A 27608-nucleotide genomic window follows, 5' to 3' on the forward strand; every position below is an offset into this window, starting at 1 on the left:
AAGAAGCTTAGAAAGGAAACCTAGACGTAATTCCATGTATCTATATCTACATAAAACATCAATTTTCTAAGATAACGTCGCGAAAAGAAATTAATTTATCTTTTACAGATGTTCCGACCGAGGAACCGTATCACGATCTTGCAATTTGCTTTCCTCAACCAGGAACCCGAGGCTTGCCAGCAATCTGGATAATTGCCGCGTGCTTGTGACCCAGTATTTAAAGTCGATACATAAGCCACAATTACCAGTCAATGACGCGTCGCGTCGGGTTGTTTTTATCAGCGGTAAAACAGATTAACACGGTTTTTGCTCGTTTCGTATACTTTCTCTTCTCTCACAGAACAATCAGTATCCGCTCTCAAAATCACATTATACCCTTGTATCAATTCCCTGCAATTCTTTCATTAAACAATTTAGACGATTCCGCGAATCGAATGCATTACATACAGAACACGTGATTCGTTTCTTTTCGCGTAACAAAAACTCGTTCATTGCACGAGTGGAGATCGAAGCGAAAGCTAATTCGATCGCGTGAATCAGCGAATTGCGATTTCATCGTGTCTTCTGAATTCTGCTTTCACGGATTGACGGTCAAAAAGAAATACTTTGGATCGTGTAGAACTGCGATTTACAAGCGGCGCGATGTGCCGCGAGAGGCGAGAATTTTTAAAACATGCAACGCAGTAGAATCTCCCTTATCGAAATACCCGCTATCTGAACATTCCATTAACAAAATTTGACTATCAGCTTCGCTAATTCAATATGCGTACATGGACAAGAGCTAAGTAGTATGTATCGCGTTTTTGAACAAGAAGCCGAAAAGTGTGTCAAAATAAATAAAAAAAAAGAAAAGAGATGTTTATCGCATTTTATCATAATGGTCGCAATTATATTTATGGATTATATATATTTCTAAATTGCGTTATAGGCTGTCGACTGTAATTAATTTACGCGACCACGAGATGAAAAAATTTGAAAATCGCTTGTCTAGAATCATGAGCGTGGAATTTGTCTGACCTCTGAAACTGAACGAAGCCAAAGCGGAACAACTTCTCCGTTGCTGTGCTTCCGCGTTCGAAATGCGAAACACGCGGCGTCTGCGTTGTACACAGCACTTTAACCAATTAGTCTTCGTACAATCCAGCTCGTTATCCACCGAGATATCTGATCGTCGATGGTTGGACCGGCATTGTACGTCTTTATCGTCAACGAGATCAAATTATCCGTGAAAGGGCGGATACAGTTGAGTAGTTCGAGAAATTGGGCCCACGCTTGCTACGTTCTTGTCGAAATCTAATACTTAGGTCCAATCGTGATCGGTGCGGCGGCGATGCGATCATTTCGGTTCTCACTGGAGCAGATTTTATTCTCTTGATAACCTACCTTCCTTATTTCGAAACGCTGTCAGGTTTTGGTTTGATGAAGAGTGAATGGAGCTTTAGATGGGAACGAAAGAATTCGATGGTTGACAGAGTTCGAGATATTGCCTCGGGTATTACACTAGTCTGTTGCTGATAGATTCGATGGATAAATTTGGACGAATAAATTTTATAAAATATACGCCTTAGCAGTTATTTTGCTGCAATAAAATCTAGGTTTAGACGTAGGTCTCTTTGCGAGTTTCATTTAAAATGCTAGTTTAGCTTTTTATACGAAAACAAATAAATTTATGATTTATTTTTATGAAACCAATGCTTTCATTCAAGAGTATACTAGAGTTACTAGTCGATCGTATCAGAAACTTGTCTGAATGTAAATAATTAATCCTTTGATTGAGAAAATACCATTTCTAATATTTCTTAACATTTGTATTATACGAAAAGATGTGCGATATACATATACGCCCAGTTTTTACTCATAAAAACACAGTTACCGTTTTATTAAACTTATACAGGATGTGGCAAAAGTTTCTGAGTGTTTTCTACTACTGTAATATCAATAACGCCGAATTAGGAAAATAGCGGAAGTATAAACTTAAAAAGTATGATAATAAAGTAAAATAACTAGTAACTAGTAAAGTGAAACACTTGTGCATAAGCAATAAGATAACATGCCGGGCATAGAATGCGATTCGAAACTCACTATACGATCGTAGCAGCAGGAAACTGAGATCTAAATCGCGTCGACAAAAGTAAGCAAACATTGAAGCGGTTGTTATGAAACGTGTAAACTGCACAGTCGACTCTTATATATGCAGAGTTTCAATAGATAACCTTCTATTAAAGAGTCACAACCGAAGGATTAAACAATATAGGTACTTGTGTAAATCATGGAAAAAAAGGAAGCAAAAGCTATCTGAATTATGCTCAATTTGTATCCACCCATATTTCATTAAACAAACCATAACCAATGATATTCCACTTCAAATATAACCAGAAGAACATAGTATTATAGCTTTCGATCGACCGTACGAAAATCTTAATCCTTTCTACCGGCGAAACTCTCTCTGTTTTTAAAAGCGTTGGATTTAGTGTTTGCGACATGGAAGAGAGTAGGAGTTTGGGCAATAAGCTTGGCGGACGGAAACTGTCGCAGTGTCATGTCACGTTATCCGATGATCGGCGCCATGACCAGCGTTACAATGATGTGACGCCTACGCTCCCCAAAGAGATTGCGATCTAAGATAGCAAGCAATAGAAGCGACGAGGATATCTTGGGATCCGTGTGCTTTGGACACCTTTCGCGGTTATCTCTCTGGATACTGTTATATTTGCACGTTGAGAGCAGGCAAGATCTGTCGGCAATCGTTTCGATCAACGCTGTTTATGTCGATCCTTTCCTTAGGAATCGGTTCGGGGATCATACGGTCCCAGTTAGCGGCTCGTTCTTATCCTTCGCTCCATTCTCTTTGTATCTCGATTATCGTAAAATGGAGATCCCGAGAAACGAATCTCTGAACGGGTTTCTGACTTAATCTTGAGAGAAGAAAGTTTGGGGTGCATTATCGAGGAAAGTTACGAGTGAGCGAGCCGTACGTGCTGAAGATGGAATACGACGATAGGGGAAAGGGTTGAATGACGCGGATGTTTGTGATTTTGTTCTTGCTTAACGCAGAATCGAAGATTTAAACGTCCTTGAGAAGATTTTAAGCGTACTGTTAATATTTATTTGTTAAATTTTGAACATTTTTGTTTATTTTGTTTAGTATAATTCCGGTTGTAATAATTGGAAATTGGCTGGTGATAGAAAAAATGAGTAGAAGTACAGTTTATGTTGGGTTATAGAGCAATACATTCTAATTTATTGATTAAAGACTTCATTCTAATTTATTAATTCAAGGGAAGATTACATAAATAGTAAATTCTTACTAGTATACCTTGCGGTATTATATCAAGGAAAGAAACATGCTGAGCGTCTGTAGAAAATTCATTACTAATTTTTTGACTGCTTTTGTCGACTATGAGCTAACTCGTATTGGGCAGTCAACGTGTTAATATCCAGCATGATTAAGAAACAATTTGCAATTACTCAGTCCTCAACAAAGATTCATAAAACAAAATGTTTACAGTGCTGTAAGAATAAAAGAATTTGCCTTGGAAAAACCAACTGATACCTTTGCGTTCTGAAAATAAAACTGGTGGAATTTGATATTAATCGAACGGGCAAAGCGGTACCGATGCGAGAGAGATGGAGAGAGAGAGAGAGAGAGAGAGAGAGAGAGAGAGACGTGTAATTGCACGCGAGCAATCAGCGGTGAGCCAGCCGGAAAAAGCGGTAGGGGCTGGCAGAGCTGGAAGGACGAGGCTTCGTGGAGGACGCAGAAGACACGAACGAACACAATGGACAGGCCGTGTGGCCCCCTGGTGGGCCTCGCGAACACCGCACATCTTATCTGGCAAGATCTATGGGCCACGGACTAGGAAGCCAGGGGCCCTGTTAGAAATATCACGACGACCGATCGCAGATAGGACCGCGATAACAGCCCCTCTTTTCACCGCGAACAGACCTCTGACGTGCTCCCCGGCTCAGGATGGAGGGGGTGGCGGATTACGGGCAGCTGGTGGACCTAGATAGTTTACAGTAAACCGCGCTCGCAGCAAATTCGTTCGAGCAGAGACGAGGAAGGCCAAGGGCTTCTAAGACGAGAGACGTCTGACATCTTTGTCCGACAATGAAATAGACTGGCACGCGGGAGCCTTTGATGCGCTCTTTGTCGTGATTCAGATTCGCATTTTCCATTGTTGACGTTTAAGTTGGGAATGAAGGAATACCGATAACGGGTTTTTGAAAGTAGACTGCTTGTGAATACATTGTCCGCCGTAAGTAGCCATGTATTAGGATATCTACCGATATTCCATACAAATTGGGCACCAATTATTGTTTTTCATATTACTTCTTTTTCGTCATTAAGATACTAATCGTGCTTCCCTGTTCGAATGTACCGTTTCGTCTATGCCTCAGAAAATCTAACATCCAATTTCTTTTATATCTTTTTAAGAACTTTTTACAAATATAAAGCGCTTCAGTTAATTCCGAAACAAGTGTTCAAGATATTTGATATAAAATGATATTGCGTCGAAAAATTTTTTGCGAACATTCTGGCGCCTACAAAAATCACTCGAATCGCAAATCACTAGACCTAACATTCGCGAGGAATATTCATAAAAAAATGTCTAGAACATGTTGCTGCAAAAAACGATCTATAAAACAGCATACACATTATCTCCCACCTTCTGCGATATTATAATCACCTTATCTCTTTTTTCTGAAAAAAAAAACCCGAACTCAACAACACCTCTTTCCAAATCACAATTATCCCATAGCCACTAAGAAGTCCGAGCATTACAAAATAAGGCACAGGTCGACGTTGGACTTTTTATACGATCACGCTCGAGTCTGGTGATTATCCCGGGACCATCTTATTCCCTATCCGTTTCACGTGGTCTTGATCATCGAAATAATTAGATATTAACTGGCCGAGACTACCGTAGGGGGTGATGGTGTGTCGGAGGCGCGCGAGTCATTCGGCTTAATACGGGCTCGGATCACCTTTTGCTCGAGCTAGCGTGTCCGACGTTGGAGCACACAGGTGGATCGACCGGTCATTAGGGGCTCCACGTTAATTACAGAGATCGTATTCATCGGCGGCTGGAGCCGCGTTGCTTCCTTTGACATCGTGCTAGGAAAGTCGTTTCATCTCGCCGAAATATTAATTTCCCCGGAGATCGGTTTGGATGGGGCTTCCCTTAACGAGGCCCCGTGGACGATTGTCGAACGCGAGAAAGAACGAGGTAACGGGAGCAACGTAAACACCACCTTTTGAATTATTATCGCCTTCCGTGGCTTCTAATCAGTGGCTATTATTTACGGGCTTAGGCTGAGTCAGATAGTCGTTGATCGGCGTCCTGTTGCGCTTCAAAGAGTGCATGATCTACGAAGGATGTTTAGCGTCCAATTTGGTGTGAAGAGTTGGTCGGTTCTTCCTTTCTTGATTAGAAGGCTGTTTTTAAGATAGCAGATAAAGTGGCCGAATTTTTTCACTGATTCTCTTTTTATGCTTGTACGATAGCTATTTTGGAAATAGATTTTCTATATCGTACAAAATGTCTGCAGTTTGGGGAGAATGTAGAAGAATCGTTATCATAATTTGTTTTTTTTTTTTTTAACACGTTGAATGCCTCGCCAGTTTTACAAGGTTTGACCGTGGCGCCACGATGAATTTTTTTATTATGCGATATATATAATGTTGAAATATTACATACAAGAGATGATATGTTACGGTGTATAATCATCATTAATGAATTTATCTCACTGAGATCACCGGTGACCCCCATGGCGCTGTAGTGCAATTTTACTCGATTCATTAATTTTTACGATTTTCAATTATCTCATATTGTCTCTTCGCGTTGCTAAATAATTGTTCTTTGTTGTCATGTCCTGGGTCCTACCATAAACCATAATTCATCCCTCGGTCATACTTATTCTGACCCGCAATAATCCTAAAGAACCGTCACAAGATTTAGCATTTTTTACTTTATTGTCAAGGCCCTTAATTACCATCAAACATCTTTCAAGTCGAAACGTTTCTTAGGGTTATTGTTCATTAAGGTAAAACACGGAAAAAACGGGTTTTTCCTATGTTCGGTGGGCCACTGGTGGGGGGGGGGGCACACAATAGATCTATATTTCATGTATAAATGAAACTATTTTTATATGTTTTATATTAATTTTGTCACACCGTTGTAGTAACGATGGTAATAATAAAAAATGTATAATTATTGACATTTGTTCAAATGATGTATTTCTACTAATCTTGGTGCGCCGGTCATCGGTAATCACCACGGTGCCAGAATAAAATCGCATGCCGGTCACCGGTGACCCCCATGGCATTCAACGTATTAAACGAGAGTGAGATTCACGTATAAAAATTAAAGATCGTAACTGTTAAGGATTAAAGATTCAAGGATGGTAGTAGTTTCGGAATTTTAAAACTTTGTTAAGTATGACAAAAGAATATTTTTAATATATTTTTAATATAGAACATTGTATTGTATGACCTCAAATAATTTACATTGTTTCACTTCCCTATTTTCCCCAGATTCTCTCTAACATGCAATTAGTCACGAGAGACTATCTATCGAATTTTGTGTATCTGAGTTATCAAACAAATTAAAAACGCACTTAATCACAACAATATTTATACTTAGACATCGATACTTATATATCAAAAGATTGAAATACTTAACATACAAAAATTTCGCCATAGAATTACATCTGAAATGACAAAATCTGTAATTTTTTCAACACCAAGGAGATAACAATTATTAGCCCAAACCTATAAGATATTAACAGTTATAATTTATGTTTTCACGCAGGTATAACAGGTTTAACATATTTCTAAATTATGTGTCCTAATGTGTCAAAAAATTCGCAGAGTCAACGTTTTTATTAGAATATTTTATGTTCGTGTAGACTTTTACAGTTAATTATACATATGTTCCAAGTATCTACTCTCAAATTTCTTGCACATCGTTATTCACGCTGCAGCGTGAACCACAGAACCACGATAAATTCAATTTGCTAGCAGACTGTAAACGATGATCGGTTAGGCGTGACAACCTGCTTATTCAACCTACTCGATTAAAATTCAATGTTTCTTGCCATAAAGGGCGAACTTTCGTATGCCTGATAATCGATGCTTTCCAACGAGGGTAAGATACTCGCCTCTGATCAACTATCAATATATTGATGCGTTGGATTATCACGCGCCAATAGAGAGGGAAACGATTACTATGATCGTCTTTCTTGCACGTTTTTAAATTCCCCTGTGATTTCTCTTCTTTACAGTCTTTAAGAACGACCTGTCGAGACTATGAAACACCAGACGCATAATGACGTTGATCTAAAAAGCGTCCATGTAAAAAAGGAGCCGGTTTACAAGACCAGGGTCCAGCTACAACAGTGTTGGATAAGAAGGTACAAGATTTCGATTAACGGACGTGTCGCGATTTATCTGACCGAAGGATCTTCGAAAATTACACGTCTAAAGCTAGTCTTATTTCAGCGTGAAACGCAGCTGTTAAGTTAGTGAAGCGGTGTAACAAATCCATTTAGCGAGCAATTCCATATGCTAGTTGGTTCGTTTGTTCATCGAAGGCCCTCTTCAGCTTATAACATTCATAACTACAATATTACCATGTCGATATACGAATAACGGGAAGCTGTTTTATTCTCATTTCGGTAATTATTTAACGTTACATACATAGATACGTATTAAATATAGAAATATTAGCTATAGAGTATAAACACGAAATTTCTGTTGTTCAATCGAAGAAGATACGTTTCTTCTATCAATCAATGCGTTTTCGTTTGTTTTTTTTTTTTTTAATTTTTTTATTAATGAGTGAAAGTTTGGTATATAGGTAAAAAAAAGTCGACTTATAAAATTAATATTGCTTTGTTCTTGTATCGTAGAGTCGTAATCTGAGAATTCTCAATTATTAAAATTTGAATAAAATAGGATCGATATTGCACATTTTCTCGTTAATTTTTCTAGCTTTATAGTTGTACATAATAATAATAATAATAATAACAATGACAACAACAACAAAACGTCTACTTCTGGAAGTGGTTTCTAATTTCGTGGTGGTGGTATGTGCACAGTGCTACGCAAACGACCTGCATTGTCCAGCTATAATGAAACAATACCAGGTCATGGCACCTTGCATCACACCCCTTGCACTTTCTTTCCCCAATCTTTATTGTTCGGCCAACAAAGGGCTTTCGACCCGTGTTCTTGATCCACGATGCGCAGTGGTGCAGCTTCTCGCCTTTATTTCGTCAAAGTTTCATTGTCTCTTGTACGAGTCCTCCAGGCAGGTGAAAAGGGTCAGACTTATAGAAAATGGTCCTCCAAGAAGTCATGCCCAACAATGTCACCAAGTCGATGCCAGATTTTTATCGTAGTCCCCTTAAATATAAATATTAAATACCGCTTCATGATTTATTACTTCGTGATTTGTGCTTTGTTTCATATTAAGGAAACTATTATTTTTTTCACTTTTACCTTCGTTATTAATGAAACGAGCTTTCCATTTTTAATTACTTTTAGATTTTTATTCGTATTCTTTTTTTAATATTTGAATATTCGAACAGGCATAACACATTCTCGGCAAAAATGACTTCATCGAAAAAGATGTTTAGTGTTGGCAGAATAGTGGAGAATAACTATATGGTTTTTAATTTACAATCGTGTTGAGGCGTATGTTTTTCTCGCATATTACCCGGACAATGTCCTTTGAAAATTATACATTTATGGCACTTTATTTACCAGCTTTAGTAGGGGAACATTATAGCTGTAGTTCCTTATTTATGTCGTATATTCGATGAGAATTTGTAAGTTTTTTAAATTTAAGAAAGAAAAATTAGGTCATAAAGGTGAGCCTCGTATAGACTAGTAAATTAATTTATTACAACAAAAAAAGGACGAGTAATTTTATACAAACGATATACTTACTGAAAGACGATATTGGGATCATAAATAGCTAGAGAAATTATGTTATACATTAACACAACCATAAGTATTAATAATCTTTCGTGACGAATTTTATTTTCATTTAAAAATTGGATAGAACGTTCCGGCAGATGTAATACACGTATATTGATATTTTATTGTATTTAGAACTGTCCAATACAAAATCATCAGATCTCGTCCTTTTACTTCAACGAGCATTTTAAACTTACAATACAATCAATGGCTACAAAACCATAGTCTTATTTTTCAGTGAAACGCTTTTTTATCGACATCTATATGTCATCCTCGTAGTATTAAATTTTTGTTTTATTAAATTATTAAATGATATGAAATTTAATATACTTGGACTTAATTAGTTAGTATATAAATGTTACAATAAATACAGCGGTTTGCATTTGCAAAAAGTAATTACTTTTTATAGCCACTGTAAAAAATCGCTATGACTAAAAATACGATGTCTTTAAAAACACCGTATCTATCTTCTTATACGAAAAATGAAAAATCCTAGAATGCCAAGCGAATAACGGTGGAAGTTATGTCGTACACGGTGTACCGCGATAAATTACGTGTGTAAATTGGTAATGCACGTACGGTGTGTCGCGTGTGAGCTCATCGAGAGGAACGCGTTGAATTTACATGAAGTACTTCGAAACGCCTTTCAAGCGAGCCGATCGCGATCGATCGGACCGTTTAGGGGCAAATATGCGATAATAATGTACCATAATCGTTGATAATGAAGATACGCCCGGCAAGCAGGTAGAAAACGATCGATTCGAGAGAGCCAGCCAACCGGACACTGACACGTGTACCATCCATATATGTTCTTTCTCCTGGTTCAATTTGCCTGAAACGTGTGGCGTGATCGTTCTTGTAGCGCTGCGCCGATTTATTATAATTACTCGACAAGTTTTCGTTCCATGTTATCGCAATGACATTCAAATTTCCATTTTTTTGCGGGTTTTTGTAAATTTAATAAAGGTAATCTTCCCAAACTCTTTTGCTACGCTCGATTTCATAATTATACAGATTATATATGGAATTTGAAACTTGGTACGTAATTAGGTGGTTTTATCAGGCATTTCTAGACTTCATTATATAAAATTCTTTCAGTTGAAAAGTTATTTTATCGTGAAGAAATGCAGAATTACGAAAAGTTACTGGTCAAGTAAAAGTATAGCTATGTAATAGTATAGGTAAGAAATTGAGATTAAAATATACATACAATTGACTTAACTCCTGTATGAAATTCGTTTCGAAAACAAGATACATTTGAATATCAATTCTCATATATAATTTAATTAAATAAAATAATAATAAAATATAGATATAACATTGAAATAAACTCAATTTCTTAATTGCATATAGTTAAATCTCAGATCATAGAAAAATTGAATTTCCAATCATATAGTATGAATTACAAACTGCATGAAAGAATGATTCAAAGTAGAACTGCGCAGTCGGTTTAAATTATATTTCCATACAAAATTTTCAATGATAGACCTTCCATTCAAAAAAGGGAACGAAGCATGATCAAGCGCGTCTTCAACGATCCCTAATTTTCATTCACGATGTAACTAACCATTGTACACTCTCAAACACCTGCATTTATCCATCAATCTTTCGCACCTCCTAACTCAAAATTAATTAACTTGCCATCACACGAAAGCGTGACAAACACTGTACTTACCTCCTCCCTGACACGTCACCAACTACAAGCCAGATAAGTGTAGAACCAGCGACAAGTATTATCGAATTACCAGCCACAGTTCGATCATTCCATCATTATTTGAGCAAACCAGACTCGCGCCCATAACCTTCGCCGACTCGATGATCGCCGATCTGAAAAATGGCCGACGTCTTCGGATGAGACAAATCGAGGCCAGTCCAGGCAAAAAGTATTTCCATCACGCGAAAAGGGGCCTCAGGGTGGAGATGATCTTTATTAAAAATACGTCCGTTGGCCACTTTGTCCTTAATGCGAGAGTGCCACCTGTACCCTTTATAGTAAGCGTTTATACCTGCCACTTAGGGCCGGCGAGATTATCTACTCGAGAGCAGCGGAGGACTTGCAGCGAGCAGCACCCTCGTTTTTGTGATCAAAGGACGTGGCTCGTTCCGCGGTTTCTCTCGCCGCGATTTAGCGGAAGGTGTTCAAATTAATGACACTAGCCCGTGAAATCTTGAACGATGTAACGAGAGGGTGAGGAGGTGGTTTTCTCTTTTGCTTGAATTTTTGGCCAGACGACTGACTACGACGACGTTCCCAGCTGGCCCGTACAATTAGACCTCGTTTAGGGGCGTTTAGGGGCTCCCTTATCGCCCCCATTACTGTTATTATCGACTTATTACGAGACTGATGCATCGCCACGCTCGTTCAAGATCGGTGGCTAAGTGTGTCCCGCGATGAGACGTGGCTGATGCTGACGTGTCTAATGCTAATGATCGTCGTGTCGATAGAGTGGATGTGATCGATAGAAGATTAATGGATCATTGGTTCGTTGGGATTTTTTTAGGAAGGGTTCGAAGCGAGGAAGGAACATGATGTGAAATCTTCTAGAAATTCTGTATGACCTGCATATTATTTTTTTAATTTGTGGACGACGAGAACGATTTTAAGCTTGACTTTTTATACAAATTTTATTTCTTTTATAATTGATACTGACGTGTCTAATGTTAATGATTGTCAGCGTAGTGTTGAGGATTGGACCGATAGAGGACTAATGGATCATTAGTTCCTTGGAATTTTTTAAGGAGGCTTCGAGGTGAAGAATGTGATGTGCAGTCTTCAAAATTATCTATGATCTGCATATTACTCTTTTGCTTGTAGGCGATCAGAATGATTTTAAGCCTGAATTTTTATCGATATTTTTTATAAAATACATATGTTCGTAGATTCTTATAACGGAACCTCATTTTACACGACGTACTTTATAAGACTACATAACGACCTTGTTATACCAATTTTATCTGTATAATATTCAAGTACCTATACACAAGAGATGTTTGACGAATTCTTACTGTATGTATTTTCATTTAATTTGATAACCTTGTTTCTGCGCTTAAAATTTCACTATAGCAGTAGATACAGTCGATAAAACGATGTTACGAATCATTGATAAATCTTCGAGGGAGCAAAAAATATTCCAATAAAACTAACGTACACTGCAGTTCGTAAATATGTGGACATCGAGTTATAATAGCGTACGTGAATATCATTTAGATAAGTTGATCAAGGATCATATAATCATATGAAGTATAAATTATTTACGTATTTAAAATCCTGCCAACTGTATCAGTCTTATATTAAAATTAAATGCACTATTCGCCCTAGTGCTAACTAACTTCAGATATTAATGTGGAAGAATTTTCTTTATTGTATCTATTTTGGCTGATGAAAGCATTCGAACACTTTTATAATTAAAAACTTCTTTTATCTATAATATATATTATACAAAACATTTTAATCACATTAGCGTTGTACTCGTGATTACAGTTGCGAAATACGGCTATCGTGAATGTATTGGTAAAATTTGAAACAGATCTGAAAATACATACGTATATAAGTTACGTATTAGAAGTATATACTTCGTAACGAGCATCGACGTATTCGAACTTTGAATGGCCAATTATTCGAGCTACAATATTTAACGAGCATCTGTAGCACTAATTGTTCGTGTCTCCTTACAATGCTAATAAAATCGAAATGTGTGATATATACATAAAAAATTTCTAAGTGTTAGTTTAACGTTCGAAAGAACTGAGCACGATGAACTCCTTATATAACGAAATTGCTCCACGATATTCGACGCTTATAGATGTCAATTTCTTTTTTTTTTTTTAATATTAATTTTTGAAAGTTGATTTTATCACGTCATTTAGATGAAACATTCTGGGTTTTTTCATTTGTAATTTTGACACAAGCAATCATATTCTGCTAAAAGTACGCAAGCATCCACATGCTTTTGAAGATTAGTGCACGATCAATTAACGATTCAACTCGAATTAGTATTTTCCTTGTTTAATAGCTTTTTAAACGTTCCTCGTCTATTCCCATGGCGAAGTATCAATGGAATGTTAAACAGTTATGTTCTTCTATCTTCTCCGTTATTAGTCTGCATTAAAAGCAGCTAATGAAGAGTTGTCGATAAGGTTATCGTTATTAACGTCGCTGTAGACTCGCATCGATACATAGGACAACTTATTATCCTGCGTCACAGATACAGCATTCCACGGAAGTGCAACAGGTTGCACGGGAATTGAGGATCGACTAACATTACTCAGATTCGTATGTATGTAGGTGAATGATGCACCGAGTAAAGCAGTCAGTGGGCCGCAGACGAAATCGGGGAGTCCCTGGATTTCAGGTTGCAGCCGCGTGTAGCCTGTAATTACGTACTGACATTTCCTTAAAATGAGTCATATTTTGACAGCGCAATTTACAAGCACGTTTCTCTTGCATAGCATGATGTACGGTATGAAAGAAAAGGTTTTTGTGACCTTTTTGCGAGGTAAAAAATTTATTTAGTTGTCTATTTATTTATTTATAATATAATATATAAGATTTGTTAGTAAAAGAGGCAGAAAACTAGACATATATAAGATACAGAGTAATCTTCAAAATAACACAGTAAAGTAGGGTAGATGTATCTAAAGATCTACGAGCTACGAGTTCGTATAGTGCGTTAGAAAAGTATTCCAACACTTATCACAGAATTTTCTAACGAATATATGATATGCATTATACGAAACTTTCTGAAATTTTGTTAGCACTGTAATAAGACGCGATTATAAAAGTAGTAAAATTTAAAACTAATCCGGATATGTATGTAAGATCGCGTAAATCTTGGGATAATTCTGTAGTCTGAAAATCGAGTTTTTATTATGAAGTAATTAGATAAAATACAAAAATAAACAACAATTAATATGCGTCTATAACAATAAATAACAATAATTATATAAAGAGGAAATAAGTCTTTGGTACAATGTTTACCTGAAAATCGATTCTCGATTTTCAACGTCCTGAGCTACCGAACTTTCTTCTTCAGTCTTTAAAATCTTAAATAACTATTCAAGATTACAATCTTGTCTGTCTCTAATGTAACTCTCTGTCCGTCCGTTTGGGAAAAACGTGCTTCTTAAAAGATCGCTCTGTCCGTGAAACACAGCCTGTCGTGCTACCCGTAAAACAAAAAGAATCCCTATCCTACATGAACTCTAGGGAGTTTACATGTACATAGAAATTACCGAATATTTATTGTAAACATACATTTAGCGAATAATTAGTATACGCTACATGTCCCGCTACATGTTGTGGCTCATCAATATAGTAAATAATTGACTGTTCAAATAGGATCTTTGCGAAGTACATGATTCCAATGATTCCTATTTTGTAGCTTCTAGGTATTATACGTACATTTTCAGATTCACTCTAGATTTCACAATAATAATTCAGAATAACACATATTTTTGAATGTACACGTGTCAAAGTGTTTCAAATATTTGAAATTTATGGATGAATTAATTATCCTTTTAAATTTTTTGTGACAGTACTCTATCGTAGAGTACCACGTTTGTTCAATGTTAAGTAATGTTAGAATTTTTATGTTTGACGTCGTGAATGTTTGATGAATATTTGAACTTTTTATGAGTTTGAGATATTTATAAAAGTGAAATCTCATCTACACCATCTACACATACATGTATGAGCATGTAATACATCATCATGTAATAAATAACAAATTTTGGATTTGTAGTGCTTGAGAATTAAAATTTTCTAATTATATTAGAATTTCTATAGAAGCTATGATAAGAATAGATATTGTAAGCAATCAATTTTTTTTTAATGAAAAAGCAAGACATTTGTTCAAATAAAGAATAAACCTGTCAAAAGTAAAAGTAAAAGAAATTTTTGAAAAATTTGGAAAATAAGGAATGGTTACCAATATCGTTTCGAGAATTTTTCCGCGTGCAATGATTTCCACGGTAGTGACATTAGACACAGGATATCGAGTATGACATTTCTAGTTGTTAATACCGATTTATGTTACCTTCGATTTGATTCGAAGTTGGCGTGACTTTGACGAATGGTAAAAGAACTTAACCATGTGGTGATATGTTGCTGCATATATTTAACCTCGTTTACCTTATCCTTCTCTACAGGACGAGACAACAAACCCAACAGTTTGAAACATTAATATTTAAAATGAAACTTATATAAATGACGAGTAACTTTTTACTCAACTTTAGTTTACACAAGAATTAATTTTTACCCGACATTCATTCCGTTTTATCGAGTGAAACTCGAGTCAGGTAAAAGTAAGAGACAACAAATGACAACGATTCTTCATACCTAAAATCTTCGTTTCAACGCCACGAATCATACCAACAAATGATACTCTTGACCCAACAATGTATTAATAACTCGCACAAATTTACGTTTTGCGGTATATGTATAACGTGCTTATGTATATATCGCTTTTTTTCTGTTAGTCGGGCGGTATTGCCTGCGGTTTAGAAAGTTTAAGAAATGACCCTAACGGTCCGGCATCGACGATTACAAATGAATATTACCATCGTCGATTACAAATGAAAAATCACGAAAGGCGCGAGCAGTAACCAACTAAGGAGGAGTAATTACAACGAGATTAATCTTTCTTTCACCGTGGCTTCAATACGCCTTCCTAACGAGCACCAAATGGATCACCGTTATACACGTGCGCGGTTCAGACTGGTCTGCGATCGGTTCTCAAAAGGAAATCGTTCTGTCTGCTCTTGCTTTTGTCCGGTTCTCCCTCGCCAACATTTTATGGATGTTCGTTTTTTTATCGTCCGGCTAAGTGTGCCATTGGCAAACTCGTGCTTTTCACTGTCATATAATAAGACTTAAAGTTGATTTTAAATAATGCAAATTATCTTGTTTTTGATGTGTGCCATTTGGAATGGCAAGATATTAATTAGCATATTTGTGATTCTTCGCGTTTCAATCGCGTTTGTATCAGTACGTCACGCTTTGTTCCGACTTGTTTCATGAACATTCAAGTTCACTCGTTCACGGTAGGCCATTTTTTAATGAAAACACGATCGAATCCCGGAGAATCACAAATTTGTTATCTAATTATCGTGAAAGTTTAAAATCTAAGATATCAATTGAATAACATTTAACTATCATTAAGGTGACGTGCGATGTCGAAGCTAATTTTTAAAATATAATTTCCATAAGATCTCTTTTATTAGCGAATTACGAGTTGAATTGCGACTGTCTCTCCCATCTTGTACAACTTTTATATTGTTTTTTGAAAAATTCTTTACTATTTCTGATGGTTTTTATCAAATATATTCTTTAGTTATCATGATTCACTTCAACTATCATCTTGAATCAATAGAATGAAAACATTAAAGTGCTTTTTTTGTCATTTTAATAGAGAACTAAATAAATCAAAATATTTTCTTCCTTGTTATTATATTTTCAAGCTCCTTTTATATCTATTTGTTCACGTAATCTGTTAAACAAAAATAGATTTACAAAGTACGGTGTCGATAAAATAGTAGCCGAATTTACAACTACATACAGTCGATATAACGATGAGTAAAATCGACATATTTCACAAAAATAAAGTAGAAAAAGTAAAGTAACAGGAGTGAAATATTTAACGTTCTTTCGATATTATTTCCAAGAGACAAACGAAACTCGATAAAACTTCTTCGACGTACGTGATCTATCAAAGAAGAATGGATCTCAACAAAGAACAAGGATGGTTTGCTCTCTAAAGCGCCGAACAAAGATTTGCTATTATTCTTGGCATGATTCTTAACCCGTGACGTACGCACTCAACCACCTGTTCCTTCCTGAACCCTAGAAACTGAAGATCGATGCCACTCGTGAGAATCACTCTTGGAACACCAGCGTTTCGCGGAAGATCACGTGCACCGTAAGAACTTATCCCGTAACATGACGTTTCAAGACTATGCAAATCCCAGAGAACGATTCTCTTCCTCGTTTCTGGTTATTGTTCGCGGTACAAAGAAAATTGTAGCGGGCCAGCCACAGAGGTGGGCAAAACGTGGCCAAGGACAATGCTCAACCTGCCAGAATTGGCGATCGACAATGGCGAGAGAAAAAGGCGAAGACAAGGCGATGGGCGAATAGAACCTGCTGTTTTCCTTTCAGCTGGAAAAAGTTCTCGTCGAGGTTGAATAGCATCATTAGTCTGCGGGGAAACTGCGAGCAGTCACTGATCGAGATCTATTATTCTCCGGCATATTTTCGTAGGATTTCTGGATCCTTAGATCTTGTCAGAGAACTGAGAAGAATCGTCGAGAAGAAGCGTCCCGACGTGGCTGATAAATTATCTTCGCTTCGTCACTGACTGAGACACTTTTCCGTCGTTCGATTTTCCATCCTTCTATCCCTGATAAGCTACGAGATAGCCGGCTTCAGTGGTTCATTAGTTATTGATGGGGAATAATGTCGTTTCTCGGTACCTACTAGAAAATAGGAAAATTTTGGAGAAAATGTTACACAATTTATTAAGAGTTATTCGTAAGCATTCGTCAGTGAGATGAAGATTCATCGTTTAGAGAATTTTGCTTTTAAAACATCTATTCTGTGAAATATTCTTTCCACTTGGTATTGTAAGATAACAAAAGATTAATGAAATATGTGTCTTGTCAGTGACACTAAATTCATCGGACAAACTTTTTCCATCGAAATTCGATTTTGTATCAAAGAACGGAACGAAACATCTCACAATCGGCATTATTATTTGGCAATTGTCATATACAGCATATTATCGCGAATAAAATAAACGGTAAATTTATCTTATCAATTGAGAAATACTCGCTAGATAAATCTAATATATGTAGAAGTTGGAAAGATCAGGTTTCAAGATTCAAATTTTTCTGACTTACCAAACCATATATTCCATTTCACAATATTCACAGTGTCGAGCAGTACAAAAGAACCGATTCACAGGACTGAAATAGTGGTGCTATTCGCTGCGGCGATTGTCCCAAAAATTAATAGTATCAAGCGCAACAGTTCATGCACGTGGAAAGGTCAGGCTAGTAATAAAGTTAGCGCATGACACGACCGTCGTTCGTCGATTTTTCTACCGAGACATGTATTGATATATTTTCTAACCGAACCGATTGAAGCAATAAAATGCCTCACGGCTTCACCACGAAAATTACATAGCACGATAATTTATTACGGCTGAACGCTAATGTAATTCATATAATTTGCGTAATAAATTACCAAAGCAACTTATACTATTTGCATACTCGGTACGGAACCAGTCTCTGTGTCAATAGCATCCGCGATGTCTATGGTGTTTTACGAGCATGGTCAACTCTGTATCCGCTGCTTTCACCGCGGTGTGCAAACGCGTTTGACAAAATTATGGTGCGATTAACGTGCCACGAACATTCGTATCGTTGGATAAACGCGCAAGAAGTTCCGATTTCTGTTGCAAACTCGATAGCCGTTACGATCCTACATTGGCTTCCATTAAGTTGTTGTAAATCAATTTCGTCTAATTACCGTTTCCATAACATTTGAGTAGTAACAACGCGATGTCTCTTGTTCGTATTTTATGTTAATTGCGGTTTGATGGGTTATCTGATTTCAACATACAACTAGTATCATCTGACACTCTCTTTTATGAATCTGAATAATTGCGATAAATTCTAATCGTGTAATCTTTTATGGATTCGCGTGATACCTCGTAGGGAATTTATTTTCTCCTCTGTACGATCAAAGTCTCTTTTTTAATATTCGACGATTTTATTATCTTCATTGTTGGATATTTTATAATAATAACATTAATAATAAATTTTATTATTATTCCTACAAAATTTTAAGAGCATCGAGAGTCGATAAAAGTCTGTTGTACAAATTTCTATTGTACATATAAATATTTTTATATTTTTACTCTCTCTCTCTCTCTTTCTCTTAATTCAACAAAGATGTCTGTTTCAGAGCTGTATAAATGAAGTGCTTTGGAACTTTCCACATTGTATTACGATGCAATAGCCAGATAATACAAAAAGTATTGATACACCACCGCATTTATTATAGCTAGATTCTGGATTTTATAATATACATAATACGTGAAAATATATGAAATGTCCAAAGTATAGTATTTCTTATGATATTTAGCAGATAAAACTTTCTTCGCGGGTTTCATCTTTCTCAATTTATTTTTACATTTTACAAATATGGAATGCTCGATCAGCGAAAAACGAAATTGGATCGCGTTTCATAAACTTACTTACGAAGCACCATGCAATGTACATCGCGCGCGCACAAACCTAATTTACGGTATTAACTTCAGTTTACGAGGCTAATTAGGCGCGTAAACAAATGCAGAGGTGCGAGAAGCGAAGCTGACTAATCGCGTCGATGCACGCATCTCAACTCGTGATGCGCGCAAGATGACCAATTTACCACGTGCTCTTAAACTACCAGTTAGCCTGAAATAATCAGGCGACGTGGTACGTAGATGCTAGCTAATAAGCTAGAAATAACTTGAAATAATCTCGAAAAATAAGAATAAAGAGATGTTATTGTTGAAAAATTAAACGCGATTAAATTACATCGTTAATGTGCCAAAAAAATTCATAGAGCTAGTATTTTTATCATATTCATTTCATCCACGCCTTTCTACTTTGGATGATACTTATACTCTATCTATGAGTCTTGCGATTTAAGTATTTAACATACTTTACTAACATTGTATGTCTCTTTGGCATAAGTGCACTAATTACGTTTATATTACAATATTATATATTTGAAGGATGTACGTAGACTTTTGTAATTGACTGTATATTAAAAATCGCTCGATTCCACTCTACGCTTGCAACTCGAAACCATCTCGAAACCGTCCACAGATGTCGAGACACGAAGACTCGGGGCCACGCGAGTTGCAGCTCGTGCAATCATCTCGGAGTTCTAGGGCTGTGCCCAGCGGACAGGCTCGTTCAGCAAAGCCGATCTCGCGCCTGTAATTTTCACACCGTTCGGCCAGTTGGGCTTGTAAATGTGCGAATGATAGCTCGCAGAAGAATTCAGCGGGATGATTGCAACGAAGGAAGAAGAGGGACAGAGAGAAATAGAAGGAGGAGGAGGAGGAGGAGGAGGAGGTCGGCTGTTGGGCACTGTCTTTCGTCGAACGAGGGTATATGAATGCGATTTCAAAGTTGCTCGTATGCATATCGACCCTTTAGGGCTCGAGCTACTTAGCGAGCTGATCGACGCCGCTGCAATTTCGATACCCTTGTTAGTCAGACTGATTTCCTCTCTTTTTTTCATTGTTGAAAGTGCGTCTGTCATTCGAACGGTTCGGTATCTGCGAAAATTCAAGGGTTCGCGGCCAGCTAATGCATGGTTCTCATATAAAATCATTTTGACCAGAGCAATCTGGCCTAATATGACCAGCCGCGGTGTCTTTTGGGCGAATCTCGCGCCCCTTTTTCAATGTCCAGTCGATAGCTAATCAATGTATTACGACCGACGGTCCGCGATTATTACCAGCATTGATTCGAATGCTTATGGTCAATGAAACGAAGCCTCGAGGTGGAACGCCACGGGCCGATTATGCATCCGACGGCTAATTGATCAATTTTAATATCGACGCCTGGCCAAGTGGTCATGCGTGTCGTCCACTTCAATTACGCGATTCCTCGATGAGTCTCGATCACTGTGATCCTGGATCGACCGAACACGCCGGTGCTTCTGTGCACCCCGATTCGATTAAAGGGCAGCCACGAATCGGTTGAAAAGAAAAACGCTCATTAGGGATATGGCGCTTTATCATCGTTGCTGGTCACGTGTGCGAGCGATGAATCGTAGGTACGATATTTAGTAAGCCGATGGCAAAAATAAGAAAGTGGTAATTTGTGGGTTTCTAGGATTTTTGTGCCGTCTTGAGTACTAATTTGTTGCACCAGCGTGCTGTATTAAAAGTTTTGATCGACCGTTTGCTGCTATTTGATGGAAGGTTTCGCTTAGCAGGGTATACAGTAATGCTAAAAAATATATAGTCATTCACATTTGTCTAACGTAGTATATTTAGTTAAGAAAAACACTGACAGAAAAATTCAAGACAATTTTATAGTTTATTAGAGCTGATATATAGGATATTATTAGGATATATAGGATATTAGGCATCCGAAGATGTTAAGCATTATGATTCAATCTTATAATTTAATCTTATAATTAATTGCCTTCATTTTTCAGTATAGATAAATTAGAAAAGATTCTTTTAAATTGATAAAAGAATTATTCTGAGCAATTCTTTCAATAAGATTAAATACCTTAACTTTTCGACTTTATATATTTAATTTTAATATATACATATATATATATCATATGAAATATTAATTGTTTACATATGTATAATACTTAAATATAATATAACATATATATCTGTTGATTTCACAAAAAGATATTAAATGTTGATTTTCATCGTTAATTTATCATTAATCCGTATATTTTATAAATATTCATGTACCGTTAATATAAATTAAGGAAAGTATCCATACGTGTATGAACTGTAGTATACATATGAAAGATTGTACTCTTTCAATAAATTTTACTAGTTGTGATGTCATTAACTTAAATTTATTATATAATTTATTTTTTTATTTATTTTTATTTATTATTTATTGTTTATTATTTTTTTTATTTATTTATTATATAATTTAAATTTATGATTTCATTCTTTGTGAAGTCTTAATGAATTCTTTCCAATGATGTACCTATTATTTCCTTTATATCGTGTGTCTATTTAAAGTTTGTTGTCGCTTCTAAATATCAAAATACTTCTCGATTCTTTCCTTTGACTTTTATTTTCTTTTGACTTATATAACTTCTTAAAAATCTTTTATGATTATAATAATAGACAAAGAAGATACAAAAATCTGTATTTGAAGCCTCGGTTCTCTTAATCTAACATCTCGAAACAGCGCGTCTATGGATGGAATTTTCAAGATGATAACAATTTCTACATTTGCTAACAAGGGCAATTATGTAATTTCTCATTCTCCGTAATAAGCTAAACACGAGATTGGCTTGATAGTTGTTATAATAAGAGTTCATCAATAAAATGACGAGTTTTACGATGAACGTGACCAGACCGTATGAACACGCGTAAAAAGATAAGAATTTTGATGTTGCAAATGGCAAGCTCAAATTGGGCACCAGCGGGCAGGTGGAGTCGAATGGATGAACGTAATTTTGATAGCCTCGTTACTAAACATTTCCGAGGTATTCATCACCTGCGCTCGAACCACGGTTCAGACAGTCGGAATCTCGTAATAAATGGCTCCAGAGGTTGGAATTATTTTGGCCTTTAATTTTCTCAACTCTATTACTTTAGGTGTTCGTCTACCCTCGTCATTATGCACCCCGCCACGAACTGGTTATCACCTAATGACACCGTATCGCGACAAACCGAGTCGAATCGCCTCGTAGACTGCTTTATTCGCTCGAAATTCAGTCTACTAATACGAGAATCGTGTCTCGTAATACGAATAAGGTAGATGTTTGGGATAGATAAATAAATGATAAAAAATGACGAATAAAAGATAAATAAACAAGAGGTAAAATAGAAACGAATAGTTTGCGATATGTTCGTATCGGAAATTTCTTTGGTTTAGATCTTGATTTAAATCTTAGTTTTTGATAAAATTGAAGAAATATTGTGGTTTTAATTATGTATATAAATAGTATAAAAACGTATATAAATACTTTTATGTTGACAGGTTTTTTTAAATCTGTGGCCATAGGGTGGATTCATGACAGCTTCACGAGTAAGTGAAAACATCTCATACTTATTTTTACAATATATACCTACTATAAATTTTAGATATTATACACACTTTAATATTTTCTTTATTATATTACTATCCTAATTAGATGACATTCAGCCAAAAATAATTAAGAGCCCTACATTTAGATCAATATAGGAATTGTACGTTAATTGATGCGTAATTTTCGATCAGATCATATTTTTCTATTGTTAAGGATCTTATTAGACTTGAGAAAAATATAAAAGAATCGTTGTTGCTACGCGTAACTTTTCGTTTCGATTTTACCTACAGCTCTCTTTAAACACTAAAGGTCTTTGTATTTGTTGAAACTAGAACGAGATTAGAACATTAAAATCGCAGGAGTGCATCGAGGTTGGCTAGTCATTCGTCTTCCACGACTCAATTCTTAGTCGCGTATGCTTCCAATATCCACTCACCCTTCAAAGAAAGTAATCAATAAGCATCTCCCAAAGACTCTAACATTTTATGAAAAACGTTCTAATGTTTGAAAGCAGTCAGCCGCAAAAATGAAATCCATTTTTCTCTAGACCAGACAAGGTACTAATAAAAGTATGGGAAAAACGGACTCAGGGCTGCCCTGTACCAATCCATTAACGGAGCAACATATCTGTGTTCTCGTGCAGGAGGAAGTTGCAAGGCTCCGGACTTTCTCAACTATCAGTATTTTTCCTGACCTCTGTCCTACGCTTTTTAGCACCTGCTGCATCCTTTCATCAGCGCTCTGGGACACGCGTGTACGCTGACTCCGCGAGAATGTTAGCTATTCCCGGGCAGGTCTTTATAACCCGACGACTGCCTACCACGGTTATTTAGGGCCGGCAAGCATGAGAATTTGCGGGAAACAACGAGGTGTAAAGAACACCGGCTCTGCCTCACGAATCTCGCCGATATTCCGCCTGAACACGCCGCTTCTTTAACCGTCCCAACAAGCTTGGGCATAAAACCGGAGACTGCTTCTCATAACCGTGTCTAACAACCAGCACACCCTTTCTGACTCTTGTCGCTTCGGTTTCCTTCGTCTCTGTTGCCCGTTCGCCAATTTGTCGAATTTTTTGCCCAATTGCTATGGCGTTGCGCAGGTTTTGAAGTAACTACCGATCAAAAGTATCCGTATAAGTATCGTATAAGACAAGGTATCTATCTTAATTACAAAACTACAATTAAATCCAACTGTAATGGTTTGCTTCTTCGTAATCAATAATCACTAATAAGTTAATGTAATATTATATTACAAACCGATTAAGTTGATTTTTGAAAGTCAATATATTGTAACAAAATTGATATTTGTAATTGTCATACCTTATACAACTACTTTGCTACGTGACAAACTCCTTATCTCTAGATTCTTTAATTTTTTAAATTATAAGACAACTGAAAAAGAAAGTCTTCTAAACCACTAGAAATACTTCTGATATTAAATCAGCTGCTGATGCTCATATGGTAAATACTTATGTAATTTATATATAATTCAGATTTATATCTTAGTAATTCGGTAAGAGGTTAATACGTTACTTCTAATTACCAATTCGTTGTTAATTTTGTGTACTTTGGTAAAATTCGCGTATCTACTACATATTCGCGCATATTCTTAATAATTCAAATTAATTTAATCAACAAGCGTATATTCTTGTGGAAAATTATTAGAGCTATCTACAGGGTGGATCAATAAAATGAAAGCTACTAAGTATGCATCTGTGTTATAAGTGGGTTTATAAAGAACTTATAAGAAAGAATATATAAGAATGGTGTTATAAAAAACTTCACAGAACAAAGCTATACTACTTGGGGGATATTTACAAGGATGAATAAAACTTTTTCTGAACTCTCAAGGTCGTCATCAATTTTTCTAATAGGACCATATATTTTTTAGTATATTAATCGATCCATGTCGGCATTCCCTATAAAAAAGTATTAACCTGTTTATATCGAAAAATTAATTGTTAATTTAGCAAATATTTTGACTTTAAGTTGTCAAATTTAATATATGGAAGACCAGAAAAAAAGGGAGGCGGTATTCTTATGTTTATCTATCTTTATCTTTTATCTATACGTCGTTACACGAACAACTATCTGTTAAATTATATTCACACAACAACATCAAACTTTCGAAGCCCTTCACATTCTTCAAACTTCGTTCGCCAGTTTAACTAGCTGTAAGTGGTTCGATCAGAACTTTGTGTCCCTTCGCCAGCTATTAAACGTCCTCGAGAAGCTTACATAACGCTTCGCTTGCGTAATGCTGAACAGAGTCGAATCGGAATAAAAAAGAAGAAAGAAAGAAAGATAACGGAAAGGTAACCTCGTAACGAAGGCCAAAGAGACCTGGATGACTTTTGTCGGAATGGTTGAGACCTAGTCGCGTGGCTCGCGTCAGCCAGCGCAGCCTGTCAAGATCCAAGCCCGTATTATAATAAAGAGAGCTCCAGGCCACGAGTTGCTCCCTTTTTTCGAGGGAAACGATTACGACTAGCTATTGTGCGGCTGTGGTCGCGTGCGATAGTCACGCCATGTTACGTGTAGCGAGTACTTTAGATGCTGACCAATTTTCCAAATCGATCTAACAGCTGCGACTCAACGAATCCCCTATCCACCGTGTCCCTCGAACTCCGAAATATTTTATTTCGCTATAATTGTCCCGCATCTTAGACCTCACGGTCCGGGTGTAAACGCCACGCTCGCGTGTCTCTATGTCCTCTATACATGCATTCAAATTTCTAGAAGGGCTTTTTAGAGCCTATGAAGACTCGTGATAATACGAGCATTTCTTCGGGACAGATTCTTTGGCACAATAGCATAATGCGGCTTTGGGATGATTAGATGGCTCGAGAAGGGTTTTTGTGCGGGGAAATAGTTTGGTAATTTGAAATAATTTGCTTCTTAGAGAGATTTGAATTAGGCTAGTGCTTGGCTTTTTATGGGCCTCTGGACCGACCGGCATTAATGGTTCAACATTGCAGATGGCATGCGTCGTATATACTATATGCAGTTACCCGTAAAAGCATTCGTATATTTTATCACAAGCCTATATATATGTCGAGTTCTCATTAGGGTTAGGGGCGTGTAACGAATCTTCATTTGAATTAGCCATTGTTGTTATATAATATGGATGATATTTACTGCTACAAATATGATTAGTGGCGATTAGATACTCGAGATGCTAATGATAGTGATCTTAGGTTCAATAGCGAATTCACGGTCAACGGGATAGCAAATGCGTTTTCTTCCAAAGTCCAAGTCGAACTGAACTTACTGGTTCACAATTCAAGCGTAACTCAACTTGCTTGTCCACAATACAAGTAGAACTCAACTTACTTGTACACAGTACAAGTAGAACTCAACTTATTTGTCCACGGTACAAGTAGAACTCAACTAACTCCCTCAGTCCAAGTGGAACTGCACTTATATACTCTTCTTCGTATCTCTCTGTACCCCTCGGGTCAACTATATTTTTAAGGAGAGCTATACAATTACTCCATAACTCTATTAGGTAAAAACATTCATCCCGTGACCGTGGCTACGTTTAGCGACCCGTTGTGTCACTTCGAGCGCAAGCCTATTGTCATAAATCTTGGGAACACATAATCGGATTCAATCATAAACAATTTCCCCTAATTTTTATTATTTAAGTACCGCTATAATGAAAAATTTAGACTAAAGTATTGGGGGTCTTCCCAAAAATTCCAAAAAAAGGCCCCGATGTCCTTTCATTTCCCACATATATTGGATAACTGACAATTTAAATGTCCTTGTTATCTCTGCAAAATATATACTTGCACTAGATATCTCGAGTCTCGTATTGTTCATTCTTTCAGATATCTTGCACATTTTTCCAATTTAACGACGATAGTGACGTGTCATTTCAGTGCTAATGATATTCCAAAATGTTACGTACATACACACGACATATTCGTAAACCTATGTGAATAACCGCACATCAAATTAAGACAGTTAAAGTGTAAAGATAGAAAGAAGTTTCGAAGACTTTTATAGAAAAACAAAATCCGATAATCATAGAATTCAATGTCACCCACGTTGAGCATCGATAGAAGCTCTTACGATCTTTCCTCCCAAACTCGTCGATATTTTTATCAGCGAACAAGAACGCAAACGAGAAAAACGCGTCGTGGCTCGTAAAACGTCGTATCGTTCTCCTGGTATGTTTCTTTCGCTTTTCTGCTTGAAATGGCTCGTTTTTGCCCCCGCAAACTCAGCCCAGCTTAAAATAACACATTCTGCGCCATTTATCGCTCGCTCGATGTTTTTAAAGCAAGAGGCCTATCATGGACCATGTTTCATGCAAAATTGGACGAAATTTGGCGAGAATCCTGTCCATTTTACGCTTTCTTTCAGCCGTAACGGCGTACTTCGAATTCATTAGAGAGTACAAAATGAATTCCGGCGCGTATGAGATCCGCTTCGCATCTCATGAAATTTCCGCGTCCCAATTAAGCCGAACAGACAGTTAGCCCTCTTACTTAAATCTGTCAACGATACGAATCGACAAGAACGGAACAGAGTAGAATACCGTGGCTTACACACTGATTTTTTACAATTTTTTTTCCTTTCTTTTTGTTCCTCCTCGCCCGATTCTTTTTTATTACACGATCGTCTAGCGTGGCTTGTCAGCTCGTATTGAACGCAAACGTGACGCGTTCCCTCGCACGAATTTCTTGTTAGCGGCCCGCGACCAGCTGTTACGCCTTTCGAAATCGCGATTCGTGCGCTCACCGTCGGCGACAGGTTGTAAACTTCCCATTAGCCGGCTGCGAGTTCTTTGATAACGTACCGTGTTCCTTGTAATTGA

General features: G+C 36.8%; 1 protein-coding gene across 8 annotated transcripts in view; it reads left to right on the plus strand.

Annotated features, from left to right (window-relative positions):
* Window positions 1–27608, plus strand: part of LOC125386170 — a 241613-nt gene that overhangs the window by 26408 nt on the left and 187597 nt on the right. For 6 of the 8 annotated variants that reach the window (XR_007226076.1, XR_007226078.1, XR_007226077.1 and 3 more), the window contains exon 3: window positions 22736–22783. The exons of 1 other annotated variant lie outside the window; for it this stretch is intronic. Coding sequence is in view for 3 of the 7 variants with exons in the window: in XM_048411241.1 (XP_048267198.1) it covers window positions 22736–22783 (48 nt within the window). In the remaining 4 variants the exon portion in view is untranslated. Of the gene's footprint in view, window positions 1–22735; window positions 22784–23331; window positions 23885–27608 lie in introns of those variants that run through there. One more of the 8 variants, XR_007226079.1, reaches the window with a different exon arrangement.

The sequence above is a fragment of the Bombus terrestris genome, chromosome 13, assembly GCF_910591885.1.
Source record: "Bombus terrestris chromosome 13, iyBomTerr1.2, whole genome shotgun sequence".
In the NCBI taxonomy this organism is placed as follows: Eukaryota; Metazoa; Arthropoda; class Insecta; order Hymenoptera; family Apidae; genus Bombus; species Bombus terrestris.